This window comes from Netta rufina (genome assembly GCF_964035555.1).
Source record: "Netta rufina genome assembly, chromosome: 4".
NCBI lineage: Eukaryota > Metazoa > Chordata > Aves > Anseriformes > Anatidae > Netta > Netta rufina.
In genome coordinates, this window is record NC_140127.1 from 61,805,271 (window position 1) to 61,824,504 (window position 19,234).

The window sequence follows — 19,234 nt, forward strand, 5'->3', positions numbered from 1 at the left end:
TCAGAGGTCATCTTCGTCTGATAAAGCATCAAGATAATCTGTATCGACATATAAGAGAAATCCAGAAAACAAGCTGTCTGCCCATGTCGGATCTGAAAAGAGACCGTTTTGGTCAGCATAGAAGATCTCGAGCCATACTTCATCTTCTGGCTGAAGGTAGATGACCGTAGATCCAGAAGCCACATCGTGGTTTCCTGTGTTGGCATCGAATGTCTTTATCCGGTACTTCCCATTGTGAACCAGCCCGATCGCAAGGTGCTTGTTTGCCAAGGTGATATCATAAGAAAAATAATAAATCCCTGGGATGGCACAAATAAACTTCCCCGTGGAAGGGTTGTAATGCTCACCCTCATTGAAGAGGACTTTATTGAACACGATCGGTAATCTTTCCTCGGGGTAGCTGGTGGTGATGCCAACAGAAAAGGCAGATTTCAGCACGATCTGTCCACACTTACAGACCCCCGGTGCACCTGGCTCTCCTCGGTCTCCTTTATCTCCCTTAGGTCCTGGTGGTCCAGCTGGACCTACTTCACCTTTGGCACCAGCCAGTCCTCCAGGTCCTTTTTTACCAGACTGGCCTTGGTCTCCTTTCTCTCCAGCTGGTCCTAATAGCCCAGTTTTTCCTCTTAAACCTTCAAAAACATTTCAAGTTAGTTAATCATTGCACATATCATCTCAGTAGGTGATTGTGTGGGCTACTGGGTTTGTCTGGACAAGCCAAAAAAACAGGGTCAGAATTTCAAAATACTCCAAAAATACTTTCAAAATCTTCTAATAAGTTTGTGAAAGGAACAACAGGTTGGAACAGAGCAATGGACCCCACAGCCCAGGAGCCCCTTTTTTTTCTATACACATCCTTCATTTTTCCCAATTTTGTTTTAGTATCCATGCATAGGAAAGTTATGCCTTTACATTTATTTGCACATATCTCACTATATGCATATTTGGCATATCTAAAATATATCTTTTCTTTCTCTCAACACATATACATGCATCACACTTAAGCCCACACAGGCACGTGCACCCACTCATCACATGCACATATAACAGTGATGGGGAAAGGGTTTATTTTGTTGTACTACGGTGGTAGTTTACACAAATATTCAATACCTGCACTCCCTTTTTCACCTTTTTCTCCCTTCCTGCCATCTCTACCGTCTCTTCCAGGAAGACCAATGCGTCCGTGTGGCCCTGGGGATCCGTTAGCTCCGGGGGGACCCACGGGGCCTGGCAACCCGGGGATGCTACAAATGTATTTGGTGTAGTAATTCTCTCCTTTGAACTGGCTTTGAAGAGGTTGTTCGCTTGTGTAGATGGCAAAGCTTGTAACGTAAAGCAACACAAACATCCTTGGATCTGGAAAAAATGCATATGTGTAAGAGTTTGTGCACATCATGGCTCTCTGATCGCAGTCAGATGCTCTGAGTGTGCTAACAAGCATCACACAGTGATGCATTATGCGCATGTACATGCACAGGGAACAAACGGGCATTTCCAAGTCAGCAGGATCCATGTGCAAGGCAAGAGGGAAAGCCTGCCATGCTGAACATTTTTCTGCTCACAGTATATGCTACTCTATGTCTTCCAAGTAGCCTGTAGGCTGACATAGTGTAACTTGCAAACACCAGCTTTTTGGACCAAATTTTGACATTTACAAAAAAAGAATCTTGATTTTTCAATGCCAAGCCCTTTGCTGGCATGTTTTATTTTGTCTTTGTGTATTTTGACCTGTATGTTGTGTGTTTATATATTACAGAGAATATAAGTCCTGCCGGAGGGAGCTGTACCTATGCCAGAAGGATATGCCAGTGGGAACAGCCTTTTCGAGTGAGGACAAAGCTTGCACCTTCATTTCATTTTGAAGCCCGTGAGATTATAAATGGATCTCCAGCCTGATTACCCATAGCAGAAACTCGCTAAGTCTGCAGAAGGGGCACCAGTAAGGGATTACAGCTTCAGTGCTTGGTTGTACACCCTGGTGCAGTCGGTCAGGCGGAACCAGACAGCTGCCCTGTGCAGAGCAGCTGCAAAGGGGATGCCAGCCAGGTTTTCTCTTTAAGCCTGGCTTGGGCTGTCACATGACACAAACTGAGTCACAATATCTTAAAATAAAATTCTTTGAAGTATTCCATATTGTGGTTGGATGTTTTCACAAATGACTCGGAGTAAATTGGATTTCTCTGTTGCACAGTATACACTGAGGGAATAAAGAAAAAGCTCTGTACATATAGGAATGTGCTGAGGAGTGGCAGTACCTGATACACAAAGGTGTTTGAAGTTAGTGTTGCACTAGCTGAGACTCAGTCATGGGTCAGGTGCGATTTTGTGAGTCAAGCTGTTTCTTCTAGCTCACTGTCTGGATTCTCAGAATGCGTCTGTGGGGGGTTTTGTTTGGGTTGTCCATTCCTTCAGAGCTAATTTACAGCACAGAAGCAAATCAGAGTCCACTGGTTTCTGTGGGATGAAAAAGAAGATAGAGAGTGGGGGACTCAGAAAAATATCTTTGTGAAATGCCACCTACCTTTATTTTACAGTGAAGATCAGATTCATTCTCAAACTCATTGTTTAAGAAATTACAAAATGATTCAATAAAGTAATTCTTCACAGCCCCTTCTCAGTTATATGATTGGCACTGACTGATTGATTTAAACAAAACAAAACAAAACAAAAACATAAACAGATAGATTTGCTTGCAGTTCATGATATTTCCTTGGCCATGACATAATATATGGCATGGCCAAATCTATTCAGCACAGCAAAAAAACAGCATATTCACACTCACATGCACATACACACTCTTTACCAAGAACAGGAAATGTGAGGCTGCATCTTGATATTGAAGCAGAAAAAAAAGCATGAAAAGATTGTTGTTGAAGAGAAGTAAGTGATGCTCCGAAATTATCTTCAGTGGTTTATATTCTGCTTTTCATATTAAGCATCTTGTATCAAACTAGCAGAAACCAAGCTATTAATTTTGCCATCATTTGATAAAGGCTCACAATACAGGCAGGCACAACAGCTTCCAAGAGTGGATTAACATATGAATGTGTAACATTACAGGAGAAGAGCAAATGATAACTCCAAGGCAGTAGTTAGCTATAAGCACAAACTTCACAGCAACATTTGCTCTGATGTTCTACTGAGGGTACCCAAATAAAGCTCATGGATTTTCATGGGACTTAAATTGGGGACAACAAAGCTCTTTGCAGAGAAGAGTAATTTAAAGCAGTTAGACAGGAGGGAGCAGGTTGGAGGGAGCTGATGCCTTAGGCTGCCTGTGGATTTTACACAGAGCTGATGGATAAGAAGCAGACACAACCTAAGGATCAAGGGCTGGAACAAAAATTGCCCTTTGCCAGATGAAAGTCTGAATCAACAGGCTTGATGTTCTCACATCGTGTTGTATATAAGCCAGGCAAAAATAATATCAACAGCTGCTGGGTTTGCCTAATTCCAGGGTATTCTACAAACCAGAATGGGAGCTTGCACACAGCTGCTTGTCCCTGGCTGGCCAGGAGCTTCCTGATGTGAGAAGCTGTCTCCAGCTCCCAGACCTTTCCACCTGTTCTTCTCATGTGCCTACAAGAAATTAATTAGTCTGGGACACGTGTCTGCTAAGGCCATGGAAATAATGTACTTTGGGAAGGGTTTTGGAAAACCCCTCCCAGATCACTTTTTCAGGAGTCACCTATATTGCAACAAAGCACTTTATCACATAGAGTTAACTGATAGGCTGAAAATGAGTCAAATATTAGACTTTGCTTCTTGTTTCTGGTTGTTCTTTTCAAAAATAGACACTTTTGTCTGTAAGCTGGAATAGGAAACAATGTCATTTATATGTGCCAAATACTTTTTGTTCAAAGAAAAACAACTTTTTGAGGAGTTCATTCTTTTATCCAAATCACAAAGCCAGAATAAGCAGATGGTATTCTTGTTAACAGCAATAACAATCATCTTCACTAGAGTCAGCACCAAAGATAATAATGATATGATTCTAACACAGGATTAGAACAATGTTCCTCCAGGTTTAGAAAGTAGCATTTCAATAGGTACCAAATCCAGTAGGCAGAGTAAGAGAGCTCGCCAAAGCTTTCACCGGAAGACTATAGACATGCTCATCACTTTTAACATACAGCAATTTCTGGAACAGCTTTATTAAATGAAGGTGGCATGAGCAGCATGATCACAGCCCTTGTCCATGAACCTAAAAGATCATTTAATTTTTTTCAATATCAGAAAAATATTTTCAAAGTTATTCTGGACCTAATATGCTACAAATCTGTTGACATGACAGATCTACATTGGAAAATTGCTCCATTCATTGCATTCCTATCAAAGCTACATACTGGGTAACAGGGTCGTTAGCATCAAGCCTCTAGAAAATCTCGCTGCATTTTCAACACACTCAGACTGTACTCATTAACATTTTTTTAAGCTTAAGAATTAAGGGGTATGTAGCAAATTCCCAGTTTTGAGACTTCCTGGTATATGACCTAATTGTCCTCCCTTGTCCAGCTATGCACATCTTAATTTTAAAATTTACTAATTGGCATTGTTATGAAACAATCACAAAAGATTTCCCATCAATCTTTTATAAATAAAAGCTGGGTCAAAAGCCAGTAATTGTTAGTCACAAGCTATCCTGGCTGTATTCCTGCAAGCTCTGAGTTCACTTCCAGCACATATGCACAAACATCTGAGAAGGAGGGGAAAATGTATTTAACTTCCTTGTGAAAAAAAGATGTAGATGAGAAGTATTAATACTCCTGGTCGCTTTCTATCTGCAGCATTGGTGATGGCAATGGCATTGGCAATGGCTTAGCAGTGCAGAACATAGTAGTGTGTACATATTGTGCCTCTCGAATAGCAAAGGCCCATACTGCTTCACATCACTGCACCTTGCATCCCCACTGGGGGATGTCCAGGCCTTCTCCAGCTCTCCATCCACAGGAGATCTGTGGTAGAAATGAGGCAGAGAAGGAGGTAATAAGTCAGGATGTGAAGGAAAGAGAGATACTCTTGACAATTAGCTTGGATAGACAAGCAACTGTGCTTGTCTTTTTCTGGTCCACATTTCCCCCCAAGCCAGTTGTGTCTTCATGTTCAGACTACCCTATAACTGCCCTATATAGCTTCAGAAACCGTGTCATGGAGTCTAGGATGCCAAGCACTGCTTTTTTTTTGCATGGAATGATTTTTATGTTATCTAAAACAAAAGTCTTCCCTGTTTGTTTGTTTGTTTGTTTGTTTTTTTGTCTAGCCATTTTATGTTGGCCATTCACCTCCAGTTGAGCACAGGCTTAGGGATTTGCCAGTTTTGTTTTGTGTGACAGAGACTGTGCTGGACTTCCAGAGCTCCACAAGTGCCTTGCAAAACAAGAATCAAGCCCACAGGTGGCCGTTGCCACGCTCGATGGGTTAGTTTCACAATCCAGCAATCCTCACGTAGTTTCACATTGTCTTTATTTCCCTTAAGGGGGATAGAGTGACCTGAAACTTTCTGAGCACTCTGAACTTTTGATTCCCAGTCCTAGAATGACTGATCATGCCCAAAGGGATCAGCTAGTGGAAAAGAACATTAGCTAAATATTTCTGAGAAAACAATCCATAAAGGCCTTATTAGCAGTGCTGACATTTAATGGTCTCATTTGCTTCAGTGTGCACTCAGTCATGTTTGAACAGCCTCCTTCATAACCACGTTGAGTGCAGTCAGATTCTTCAACCATGTCTTCACAAAAAAATAGAGAGCTTATAATCAAGACCAGAAGTTCAATGCGTTTGATTTTTAAAATATCAGAGCAGTGAGAGTCATTTCATTTCTCAGTCTCTGACTTGAAACATACTGTCCCTTTCTGGTTCCAGCATTTCTTATTATTTACAAGGTTGTTTTTACTAAAAATGCCCTAGAATCTGATCAAGGCATGTATCAGTGAGATAGCCTGCCTCAGCTGGGGGGAATTTTCACATGCGGGCTGGCAAGCGAAGCAATTTTGCCACTAACTGCACCAGAACACAGAATGAGATAAATGAAACCTGACAGAATTTATCTTGACAGGCAGCTGAGAAGTTAGGCCATTTGCTTACAGTTTGCAGTGTGGGGACAATAAGTTTGCTTGCAATTTCTTTCTTACTGAAAAATGATCAGTATTTCACTCTGGAAGACTCAGGATCCTTACACCTAGGCTACAGACCTTTTCAAAAGGTTCCTTTATTTCCCTAAAAAAAGAGAGAGAGAGAGAGAGAGAGAGGAGCCATAAATCACAATAGGCTGGCTTCAGGGATCACTTGCAGTTTGCAGGTTTAATTATGAATCTGATCTGGAGTCAAGATGTGGATGTTTGTAGGCATCTAAAGATGTGGATGGAAGCCTAGAGCACTGTCCATTTCCTGGGGAGGTCCCTTCAGTTCAGGCAGGCTTCCTTGTACTGATTCCTCCCCAGTTTTGTCAGAGTTGATGACAATTTCCATCTCCTATCTTAGATCATTCAGATTTCCAACCTTGTGATGACAAAAGTGAAATGGAGAACAGACTGGGCAACCATTTTGGATGGCATGGAAGAGCTAAAATAGCCAAAAAAAGAAAATGTCAGACTGCTGGGCACATAAGGACAAACAATGACAAAATTCATAGATTATTGCCACACATCATAGGGGACTTACTTCCACTGCCTTGTGCTCACTTTCCTTCACACCTGGCTTTTGTGAATGAAAAGTGCATAAAAAGTGCCCAGGGGTGAATGACAGCTGGCAAAGTGAGCTCAGGACACAGAGAGCAAGCCCAAGTTAGGGCACTTCACTGGATTTCTGGCTAAATGGTTTCTAGACCCTGGGCACAGCTTAATTCTCACCCACTCAGGTAAATGTCATTTGTTACACACAGGCACCTCTGAAGTCTACTTCTCCTTCACCCAGTTGCTCCCTCGGTGACAGCATATTGTACCAAAGAGCAGTGTTCACCGTCTCATCCAGAGAAGGAAGCTTCCAGACCCCAAAATGGACACTCCTCCCCCAGCACATCATTGCCTTCTGGAAGCCCATCAGATGATATCACCCAGGCACGAAGCCTTTCCGGGAACCCTGCGGAAAAGCAGGCACCCAGCCAGGGACATCTCTACATCAAGCCCAGCAAAGATTGAAGGAGCAATTTAATTGCTTGGTCAGAGCTAATCCAACTGATTTGCCCTAAATTGGTCAGGGGAAGGCTCACACAAACTTGTCTGCTGGAGGAACAGTGGAAACCATGGTCTGGGGCAGGGAGCAGCCGAAAGTGGTGATCTCCTCCCCCTGTTGTGCTCTATATGGAAGAGGTCACCTGTACAGGGCTTGACAGGAATGATTTATTTTTATTTTTTTTCACACTGCAAACGCTTACAGTTATGGTAGCAATATTTAAGTGTACAGAGGGTCCCTCTGTGCTGCTGTTATAACACAGCAAGGCATTCACTTTTCCAAGAGGAGAACTGGAAACTTTGCCAACATGGGCAAATCCCCAACTAATGCTGGCATGGCAGAAATGGCTTGCTAAACACTATTTGTTGTGGTCCCTTGATTTCATGTGATATTGTAAATGGTCTCTAACACACTGGTAAGTGCAAAGGTATTACAAAGTCTCCTTTCCCTTCTCTGTAGAATTAAATTGTGACACCTTAATTTTCTAACTCAAAAATTTGGATAAGTATGCATGTCTGACAAGACAATTGAAGACTGATTACTTTTTATTTATATGACACTTAGAAGATGGAAGACATTGCAAAGTTCCTACAGTCTCAAAATTTTATTCCTGAGAGTGTATGTGTAGCCACACAAAAGCAGGAATTTCTGGAGTGCTCCATGCTGGGATACAAGGCGGGTGCTGCCAAGCTGTGCTCCCATGAATGCAGAATGGTGCATACCAGCAGGGCTCAGACAATACAAGCCCTGAAAAAATCTCATTACAGCTCTCAGGTTTCTGCTTGAGAACCTTCACAAGGTAACTACAGCATCGTGTGTTTGAAAACAGATGTAGCAAACCTGTATTCTGGAATTAGATGTTCCTGAGTAAGAAGTAACTTCGAGGTGCTGAGACCTTTGGGCTCATTTATGAAAGTTCCCCGAAGTTCCAGTTTATAAAAAGCCTATGTCAGACCCAGGCTGCACAGGCTCACAGAGCTCAGTGCCTGAGCAACGTGTAGCCTCTGAATGCTGCTAGATTTCTTGCAGGACTAAGTCTGCAGGGCACTACATCATCCACTGCCCAGACTTAGCCACACTGTCTCCATCTTCTGACCTTTGGTGCACCATTGTCATAGCGTCATAGAATCAGAACATCCCAAGTTGGAAGGGACCAAAAGGATCAACAAGTCCAACTCCTGGCTCTGCACAGGACCACCCAAAAGTCAGACCAGACGTCTGAGAGTGTTGTCCAAATGCTTCTTGAACTCAATGCTCAGGAACACCAAAGGGAGAGTCTCAACATGAAACTTACTTAAGCATGACTTTACGGAGAGGTGGTGGCTGTGAAGCTGAACCTCTCAAAGATGCTTGTCTCAGGAGGCCATGTCTCATCTACAGAAATGATAGATGCATTTAAAAGCTTAAGCCTTGCTCTAAACCAGTGGGGCTAGAACTTCTGAAAGACTAAGGAATTTTGAAAATGGCACCAGTGCTTTGTAACCTTAGGTGCTTTTCAAAACACCACCCTGCAACCTGAGTGAAATCTCCTGACATAGGATCATGTTAACAGGTGTCCAAGCCTCTGAGACTGCCAGGCTGCCACATTCTGTGCACCCTGAAGGTCTGACATGGGACTTGTCAATGTGTGAGATAAAATCCTGGCCTGGAGATCAGCGTAGTTTCCTGACAATTAGTGGCTGTGTGCAGAAAAATCCTGGTCTCGTGGAGTGAGCCTACCTCAAAGCTATTACTTCAACAGCATTACTCCTATATTTACACTGGAAAAGAAAAAGGGGAACTTGGCCTGTTTCAGTCGCATTTGTGATTGTTATGGTTAATGTCAGATCCCGGAGATAGGAGCCAGGAAGATATAAAAATAGAATGAAATTTATGTAATGTCTGCTTTTGGGTAATAGCATGTTTTTTAATTACACTTCTTCCTGATTAAATCAAATCTTTAAATAACAAGTTGATTTTCAGTGAGATTAACATCTTTGTCTGTGAGACTGAAGGACACGCATGTTAGAAAGATATCTCTAAACAGTTTTGAGCCATAAAATAAATTAAATGTCAACCCTATATGGCGTAGTGCATTCTATTGAAACAAAGGCTTGTGTTTCTGTACAAGAGCAGAGAGGATGATGCATCGTGCTTCCCATCACGCTTCACAGAAACACCAGCTCCAGCCAAGCCCACCCTCTGGCACCCACACAGCGCCTGCATTTCTAGTTTATGGGCCCGATTTTCAACAACCAGTTGAATCCAGTGTAGGTGTGTGTATCAGGGGAGGGCTGGCTGCTCCCCTGGGAACACTGGGGGCTGCCCACAACCCCAGCAGGGAGCAGGCTGTCAGGAATCGCTGTGGGGTTGTGTGAGGCCTAACTGGGACATCAGCCCATGGGTAGTGGTCAGCTGGGCTGAACTGGGTCCTGGGCCATGGCAGGGTGGGGGACAATCCATCCCATTACTGCCCTCCTGGCTCTGGAAGCAAATTGGAAAAAAAATAAAGCGTTATGATCCTGATCTGGCAGCTTGAGCCCACTCTACACAGAGGGAAATTATAATTTTCAGCAGAAGGCACGTAGAGATCTGTTTAATTCCGTATGGATCCGTGCCCCTCTCCCTGCTGCGGCATTCACCGTGCTGCATGGCCGACTGCTGCCCTTCAAGGTTTGCTCTTTCTTTCATCAGCCTCCTGAGGAGAACCATTTTTGTGGGCTGTTTGGATTTCCAGGCCCTCAGTCTGAATTATTATTATTATTTCTGAATGTACAAACTGCTATGTAATGTGAAGATGTAAGTGTCAAGCTTGTTGATTTGAAGACACGTTTGGATTGTTCCTACAGCACATTGAAAATTTTCAAATCCATTAGAAGAGCTTTTTGCTTACTGTATTTCTAACAATGAAACTAATATTTTTCCCTCTGTATTTCTGACTTGGACATTTCAGGCAGGCAGTTTTAAATCTCCAAGAAAAAAATATTATGAAGAAAAAATTTGTATTATTTCATTTATGTGTTTTATAATTTACACAGATCTTGAAAGGGACAAACTAATGCTGTTGTATAGAGCATGAGTCTATCAATCTGTTTTGCCAACTGTTATAATCTAATATAGATCCTAATTAAAAGATGTTCTAACAACCCTTTAGAAATATTTTTACAAGCAGAAGATACTGAAAAGGAGAAAAAAGGGGAGAAGAGGAGAGGAAAGCAGAGCAGAGCAGAGCAGAGCAGAGGAATGATGAATGCACTTAAAAAAATGAAATTTTACTGTGAGATGACAACTTCAATTTGGTACACATAATCATTTGTCAGCCTGATTCTGTACACACTGAAATCAAATGGAAGTCTTACTGAAGGTGTTGGATCAGATTCACAGAGAGGAAGAAAGAAAACACACCACAGATTTTTCTTTCAGGAGATCTAATTTCTATTTCTTGATCAGCTGAATGTCTATTCTGTGGCAATTATTTAGGTTTATGTGCTTTTTTTTTTCTTCATTGGTAAAACAACAGCATCGATAATAACAGAGATAATATTGCTCTGGTGATGTAAAAGCAGGTTATTTCAAAAGCACTTTTCAGATTCTTCCTTTCCTAAGTAATTGGGAACTGACGTTTCATATTTCAGATCAGTTCTCTCATGGGAGATTAAAATGGATAAAATCAGCATAATTCTTGCGGTTTCTTCAGTGCTGTGCGGATGAGGTCTAGTGTCTGAGAGTTGGTCAATTTTTACTTCATAACAGAGCATCAGCCGTACCCCTGCTTGTCACTAAGAACAAAATTCAGCCTCACGGAGCTAGGCATAGCTGCATCAAAACTGAGTGTCTTGTCTGGCCTCAAAAGTGTGTTCTCACTTAAGTTCTTACAGTAATAGTTTTACTGTTTTTTGACATTCATCCTATCTGAGAGGTGTTTGTTTCCCTAGGTTCTCCCCGGGGATATCATGAAGATGGTGCAGCTGTCAGCCACCTTGACACTCGTTGGAAGGAAAGGCTGACCTTGGGCTGCTGAGCAGGGGGTTTTACCTCAGCTGTGTTCTTCATGTGAATGATGCCTGTGTGACCTCAACAGGTTCTATGTGGGACATAAGTGGGCATTCCTGGGTGGCCAGAGGTTCTCAGTGTTTGGCAACCAATTTCATTTCATTTCACTTGAACTTGCCCTGATCTCAGCCTGCCAACAAAAGTCCCACCTAGCCCTGAGTCACAGGGTGTTAGAGCCATCCTAGGAAGACCCTGTTCCATCCTGTCTTCTCCACATTGATCAAGTTGCCACCATGTGGCAGCCAGCATGGATGGAGACTTCTTACTCAAATGAAGAATATTGAATATATTCTTCACATTGAATCTCCATATATTGAATGTAGATTTAGTGGACCAAAGTCCATGTGGTACACTGTGCTCTGAGTGTACCAGCTGGATTGGCTGAAGACTGTGAGAAAAATCTCAAATAATTTTCTTCAGACAGGATCTTCTGTGAAGCTGTTATGACAGCTGTGTGCCATAAGCATTTTTGCATTTTAAATAGCAACATTGATTTAAATGTATTATTTATCTCATAAGGAATTCTTTTTACTCTAAAACAAACAGTATGCCAAAGTCACTTCTAGTGAACTGTCACCCAGAACTATCTTTACAATTCCATTATAAAAAGAAAGAAAGAGTCATCAAGGCTTAGAGCATATTCACTTCAAGTTTCCATGGGGGTAAAGAGTTCTGCAGTTTCCACTTAGATGACAACCTGTAAAGATCCAAAATGTATTTACTTGCAAGTAAAGCTGAAAATAGAAAAAGCATGGCCAAGATTTCTGTTGCCGTGATTAAAATGACCATTTCTTTCAGCAGTAAAAATTATTATGGAATGGAATTAAGATACACAGCTGAAAAAATTCTTAATTTTATTTATTTATTTCTAACTTAAGTTCTTTCAGATGAATTCAGGAAGTTATTATCCCTCAGCCAGGACATAATTTGATCTTAATCAAGTGTGTGTATGCATGCATGTGTGTGCCCATGCACACATAGACTCATATACCTTTACACAGCCAAAGATGTTCTGATTCTCACTTAGCTTTTCTTCAAGGCCCTGGAGCATGGTGGATGCATTTTGTGTCAGGTCTATTATTAAAGTTTTTTTTGCTGTTTGACTTTGACTGATAGAGTTAATTTTCTTTAATACAGATCTATTCTCTGATGGCCTGAATTAACGATCTCCTTAGATTTGTTTCCAGCTGATAAACAGCAGTAAGCTGGCATGTAATAAGCTGTTTTGTTATTTTTATCGTTGTGATAGGTATCTTCACTGGGCATTGCAGAGAGTCCTATTTTGATATTTGCAATTTTGTTTTTTGCTTAAAATACACATTATGCCTTGAACAGGATAATTGCAGCTGAAAAGCCTCCTATGTTCAAACATTGTGTCTTTCCTGCTTAAAATTCCCACTTTCTTTCTGTGAGATGCTCTGATGTGTTATGAGGCTTCTGGCTTTCCTCATTCTCTGGGAAAGTTTAAATTCATGTACGTGTACATATGCACACACACATTGAAAAATTAAAAAAAATGTTTTATAAACTTATCAGCTTGTGGGGGAAAATGTGGAAAAACTATTTGGAGACAATTTTATCGATGCTGCTTCTGTCTTATAGATTTATTTTTTTATTCTCCTTACTATATTAATACATGAAAGTAGGTTACTGTAGAAGTTCATAAGCTACTGCTCTTCCTTCTCCATAAAATTAATTGGTGTCCCAGTTTGTTCTCTTGGGGCAATTAAGAAGTCATCCATAACAGTCATTTCATTATGTCTCTCTTTTTTTTTGGCTTAATATTACATCTGAATGACTCTGCTAACTATGATCACAAGGCTGTTTAGCCCAGTCCTTTGCCCTCTGGCAGCATCCTGCAGCAGGCTCTTGTGCTTCTTCCCGAGGAGATGGGCAGCATATGGTCATACTTGCCCACGGGCTGTCTTCCTGTTTCTGGTATGTAGCAAAGGTCTTGTGAACTGGAGATATTTTCTGAATCTTTGTTTTCTGTCAGCCTTGCTGGACTCTTTTCCATAACCTTGGAACTGGTTTAAACTCTGGCTTTCCACATCAGTAAATTTGTTGGATTAATTATGGACAGAACATATTTGTCTCCTTTCAACCTTTTTGACTGTAGATGTTTTTAACGGATATTCTTGTTTGATTCCCCGTATTTCTTGCATTACAACAGACAGTGATTAATCTGCTCTTTAGTATGTTATCTCAGAGAAGCAGTAACTTTGGACTCCTTATAGTCGCCACAAATGTTTGTGCTGAATATTTTAAATGTACAATTCGAAATTCTATTGGTTATGTGGTCAGCTGAATTGTAAGAGTCATCTGCTCTTTTTCTCTGGTGTATTAGCACTAGTAAGCAAGATTTTGAAAGACATACAAGTTCAGCAGGTCTAACATCTTCACTGCTTTCATGTTACGTTCTTGGATCTGCATAGACTCATTGTCTCTAACAAAGATGCAGAAGTGCAGCTGCAAAAGTGCAGCTGCCTGATACTGTGGTATCTGGTCTTGGCCAACAATGTGCAACATGGGACAGAATCTCCCTGCTGCAGTGATCGTCATTCTGCAGTACTTAAAAGCCAAGAAAAGTAGTAAAAAAAAAACAAATATAATATTTTCCAGGAGACATCAGTGGTTCTTATAGGAAAAACACTTTGAATACATCAAAGCTTCATAAACTCTCATGGGTTTGCTACAGGCAGCTGAAAGAACAGTTCTCCAGATACCCTGTAAAATATTGCTTGTGCTGACACACTTCTAACACAATAATTGTGGTTTCTTAATACAGATGTGTCTTGTTATTATTCAAAGTGAAGTATGTTTATTTATCCGTTTTAACCACACAACGTCAAATTTTGCCAACCCGTGCTTTGCCGTTTTGCCAACCCTTTACTTTTGCTAGAAGTATCCAGCTGGACGTAGTGTTGTCACGGATGACCACATGTCCTCACAGACGGCATTGGTGAGGTTATGGGGTGATTTTGGTCACCATCCCCTGTCAGGGGAGCTCCTTTCAGGAGCCCGAATCTGTCCTGTTCCCAGCAGGCATATGGTAGAAAGACCCTTTTCTCCTTTGTCTCCAGGCTATTGGATGTGGATTCCCCTAGCTTTTCTCTTTAATAGCCAGACACTGAGGATGAAGGTGAGAAGGAAGGAGAGATGGAGCAGCACGAAAAGCCCCGCAGCTGTGAGCAGCTGTATGTCCCTCCAGATTGCCACTACGTCCTCATGGGATAGAGAGGAAGGGGCACAGGTCTGGAGAGCAGCAGAGAGCTGTCCCCAGGCAGACCGCACGTGTCAATGAAAAGGCTCATCCACCCTGAGTCATGCTGCAGCTGGCCAAATTAGAAGAGAGAAGTCATCAAATGGACATCTCAGATGTGGAGCTCTATTTTCCTGCCAGATATCTAGCAAAAGTAGACTATTTGCTCTACTGGACATTCAAGCCGTGTTGAGCCTAGATATCACAGCCTCTCTTTTTGAGGTCTATCTGCAGCCCACAATAGGGATGCAATTGTCCAACAGTTGCAGAGGATGAGTCTGTTGGTAAGTCACAGGGTGTATGGCATAGCCCTCAGCCCCCACACACTGGCTCTGCCCTCTTGTTTGTGGACCTTTAAAGACTGATCCTCTCTTCTAGACCATGGAAATACAGATTCTGTGCAGGTGGTACCACTTGTGCAGAAGTAATCACAGCCAAGGCAACCTCCTCTCTAGAGACCCTTGCCTGCAGAGAGTGGGCAACAATGACTCACAGTGTATTAGAAAAAGTAGTGGTTTTGGAAAAAAAAATCCTTTAAGTGAAGAGATTTTGGAGTTTCATCTGCAAGAGAAATGGAGGTAGCCAGAGGTTGATACCAGTTACCATAAACGTACCATAAAATCTCTGCATAAAGGCAACCAAAATTGTTTGAAGTGCATCTGTTCCCTTCTGCTCATTGTTTCGCCCATGCTGCAGCCTATCTGTATAAGATAAAGCAGCTACAGACATCAGGAGGTTTTCAAGCTCATGGTCTTCCCTCATTCTTCTGATTTACTTTCACCGCAGGCAAAAACTTATAGACCTTTGACTCTCGTTTATAAATAGACAGCCTGGATAACATTAGCAAACATAAACAGTACTCTCCCTGAAAATCCTATTTTAAACACAGATTTGTAAAGACCAGTTTTATCTTTCCCATCTGTAACTAGTTAAAATTCCAATTGTTTTTCTTAAGAAGAATTTTAACAGTGGGTAGTAAGAATGAGGTGGAGTAAAAGCAATTTAAATTGTAAGGTTTTTTTATTAAGGGTTTAGAAAAATCTATTAGAGACCTGGGTTATCTGCAGCTTCCAAATGGTGCTGAAAAAATGATGGTGCTCTCAGTTGTCATAGATGACTTTTTTTCATTTAATCTGTATGATATGTTTTTCTAACATTTATGCACAAACTTGCACTGGTTTATCTTCAAATAACGTAGTCAAATAAATGCCAGATCCTCAGTGGATGCTTTAATTGATCTAGAATCAACCAATTTATTTTTATTTGGCGCAAGCTGGAATAAAGAGCTATAAAATTAAAGATATAGCCAGGCACTTGCAGAAATGCATGTACCCATTTAAAAGGTAACTATTTCTCTGCAGTCTGTTACTGCTGCTCCTTTGGGCTCCCTTTCTTGGTGGACCAGCCTCTTCCACAGGCTCTTTAGTCCATCTGGCTCTGCATTCAGTCAGACAGGGAGCATCTGCATGCTCTGTGGTTCCATGCTGTCTGGTAGGGGAACACGAGAGCCAGCTGGGTGAGAGAGGGAAGATTCCCCACATGGTAAATGGCTGACCAGGGCATAATGCAGTACAAGCCATTCTTATGCTCACTGTGCCCTCTGAAATCAGCTGTTTCAACTACAACACGGGGCTTTGCATTGCCACAGACACATGGTCCTTCCACTGTGCTTGTGGCCACCTTGACCAGGAGACCTCAGTGGGTGGCAGCTTCTTAAAGCACCTCATCAGGATTCACCAGACTTATCTGTCACAAGTTAGCAATGCTTGAGTAGCTGATACGTCCTCATTTCCTTCTGGCCACTTTGCAACATGGGCAGGTGATGACAATTTTCAGCCACTGCTGTTGTTTGCTAGGTGAATGGGAGCCAAAGCACTAAAAGTGTCCAGATGGGTGCTTGCACTGGTCTAATTAAATCAGTTTTGAAACATATCTTTAGGCTGTGGACAGATGTTCATTTTGTAGAAAGCCATGCCAGATGAAGATTACAAGCCAAGCCACTGGAGGTTATTGCCCTCACAAGTCTGCTGGCAGAGCCACCCCAGATCCTCCTGAGCTTCAGCAAGGTGCAGACGTGATCTCTCACCGCTCAGGTGGTGACAGCTGGGGGGTCACCGCCTCCTGCCTGCACCTGCCTTCTTGGCACAGCACCAGGCCTGCTGGGCACTCCAACGTCTTTCTCCCAGCCTGTTCCAGTCAAAAGTAACCAGTAGGCACTGGGAACAACAGATCTTCCATTTGCTCGGGTTTGTTGTGTCTGAAAAGGAGTGGGGAGCCCTGTCTGGCTGAGGAACGGGGATAGCACAGGGGGTGAATTTGGGTTGGCACAGCTGGATCCAGAGGAAGCCGTCCATCCAAGGCCCTCCTGCGCTGGGGTGGGAGCAGAAACCTGTCCTGCTGCCAAAGCCGTGAGGGGCCGTCTGTGGGCCAGGAGCTCTGGAGAGTGGCAGGGGATGGTGCTGCCTGTGGTGCTTCAGCTGGACCTCTCTGAGGACATCTCCTCGCAGCTCTACCCGTGGAAAACACGTGCCCAACACATGGAACTGCTCTGGGCTGCTCACCCACCAAGGTATTGGCATGGGCTTGAGCTGGGGCTGCAGGGTTTGAAGAAGGAGTGGAAAAGGCTGTCCAACCCAAACAATGAAGCTTTTCTCTTGCCGAAGATGTTAAATCTTTACCAAATGTGTTAATGTGTGTACAGACAAAGCATGACACAATGTTGACTGAGTCTGGTGAGCTGCTGGCTGCAGTTGGCTGATACTATCTTAGCAGGCAGTATTGAACTTTTAATGTAACAGCAGGGTCAACTGTGAAAAATTACCATGCTTTTCATGTCTTAAGCCCTATCTGCATTAGAAACTATCATATCTTTTCTCATGACAATTCTCAGGTAAAATATATCCGCTTAAAGACAACTTAACTGTTTTGCACATGCAGCTATGGGGCCATGACACAGCTGCTGAGCTGGTGCATTTCCAGCCACTCTAAATTTATAGCTTCTTCCCATTGTTCAACAGTTTGGATTATCATTAAGGAAGGCAGGTAATGATGCTTTCACTGAAAAGAAGGAAAAATATCACTACAGCTGATGGTGCTGTCTGTTTTTCTTTCGTTTTCCAAGCTAGTTTCTAATTAAATCTATGTATTGCAGTCCTACCGTACTTCCTTTGTTAGGGTGGTATTTCTTCTAATTGCACTTTTTGAGAACATGTTTATGCACAGCTATTGGTCTCTCCCTGTGTTTTTCCAGAAGGGAATCAAAAAAAAGGTTCACCCATTCCCTGAGGCCCTACCTTCATGTTGCTTGTGCTCACAGCCTGGCAGAGCAGCTGGTGCATAACGGAGCAGAACCTGCCACGGCCCTGAAAGGCTTTAAGGTACAGCTGGAGGAAATCATTAATTTGTGGGCCTGTCTGCAGAAAGCAAAGGTTTCTGTGTCTGTTCATTTCTCATGATGGTAAGAAGGCGATCTGAGTCACCTTGGTCATCTCCATTACCCAGGACACCCAGCCACGTCAATCGTCTCAGGAAATAAATGACTAATCTGCTGTGTATTAATGTGCTTTTATTTATTGGTCGTTTCACCAGTCCCCACAGTTTCCTTCATGCTCTCCAGGCAGTGAAGAAAACATGTTCCCTGTTCCACGGAAACACAGCATTTATGTAAGTTGAGAACGCTCCTGAGAATATCCATCTACTTAAGCCTGTTTGCAGGTCACTTCTTACTGAAGCTTTCCAAAGTTTCAGCAGCCCTGCTTACAGCCATCCAAGTGAAAGACCAGCAACAGGAGCAGCAGAAGAAAGGGAAGTGTAAACAGCTTGGATGGGGACAGGGATCATCAGAGCAGAAACTAAATTGGCTGCAGTGCCTTTGCTGGGTCATACACTTGTTTTGAGCTTGGCATTTGATAGTCTCTGACCACCAGATGGCATAGAGAATGCTGTTACAGGCAGCAGCTTGCTGCTGAAGCATTACGAAGTGTCGAGTTCACACTAGTTAAAGTGGATTCTTACATTGCTTTTATGCAGAGGTATATTTTATTGTTTCTCTTAGATGTAAAAATGTAACAGTAGGACTCATCCTATTGAAGGGAAATCAATTTTCACAGCAAAATTCAGTTTCAAATAGCAGGCGCTGCTTAAAGAAACGCCTTTCTCAGGTGCAGAGAAAATATAGCCGAAGATGAGGGGAAGAGAGGTTGCGTTGCTAATTGGATTACAGGACCAGGCACTAAAATAAATCATCAGTTCTCATCTTGGTTCTGATAATGATTCTCCTTGTAGCTTTGGGCAAATCACATAATCCGCTTCATTTCTCTATTTCCGTATGAAGGGCAATGATTTCCTGCCTTGCAGTGGTGCCAGAGGAGTTAATACTCATAAAGCACAAATGGAGAGAAGAAAAATACTAATGACACCTGAAAGCTACTTGCAAGAAAGAGCTCTCCTGGTTTGTCTGTTCTGCACCACCCAGCTGTTGCTGTGCCAATGTGATAGCTATAACGAGACTATAGAGTATGGAGAAATGTAAAGCATACTGAAAGAAATATTACTGAGTGCTACTCAAAAGAAGAGATGCTACTGACAGCACTGGATTAACATTTTTTTGTTGTTGTTGTGTTTTCAGTGTAATATGTTACGGAAATCTCATGGTGAGTGGAAACAGCCTGCCTGCTGTTCTCCCAAACCCTTCCGAGATGAAGAAACAGCCTGATGCCTGGCGGCTTGCACTGCTCTCTGATTTACACCCGTGCTCCAGCTTCCCTGCCT

At 42.4% G+C, this 19,234-nt stretch overlaps 1 protein-coding gene across 1 annotated transcript; it reads right to left on the bottom strand.

The window, feature by feature from the left end:
* C1QTNF7 (C1q and TNF related 7) lies at nucleotides 1–1,348 on the bottom strand (the record flags this gene model as incomplete). The annotated part of the gene is made up of 2 exons (XM_084286190.1): nucleotides 1–632; nucleotides 1,111–1,348. The coding sequence occupies 2 exons, from the start codon at nucleotides 1,346–1,348 to the stop codon at nucleotides 1–3; spliced, it is 870 nt and encodes a 289-aa protein (XP_084142316.1).
* Nucleotides 1,349–19,234: the final 17,886 nt, after the last annotated feature.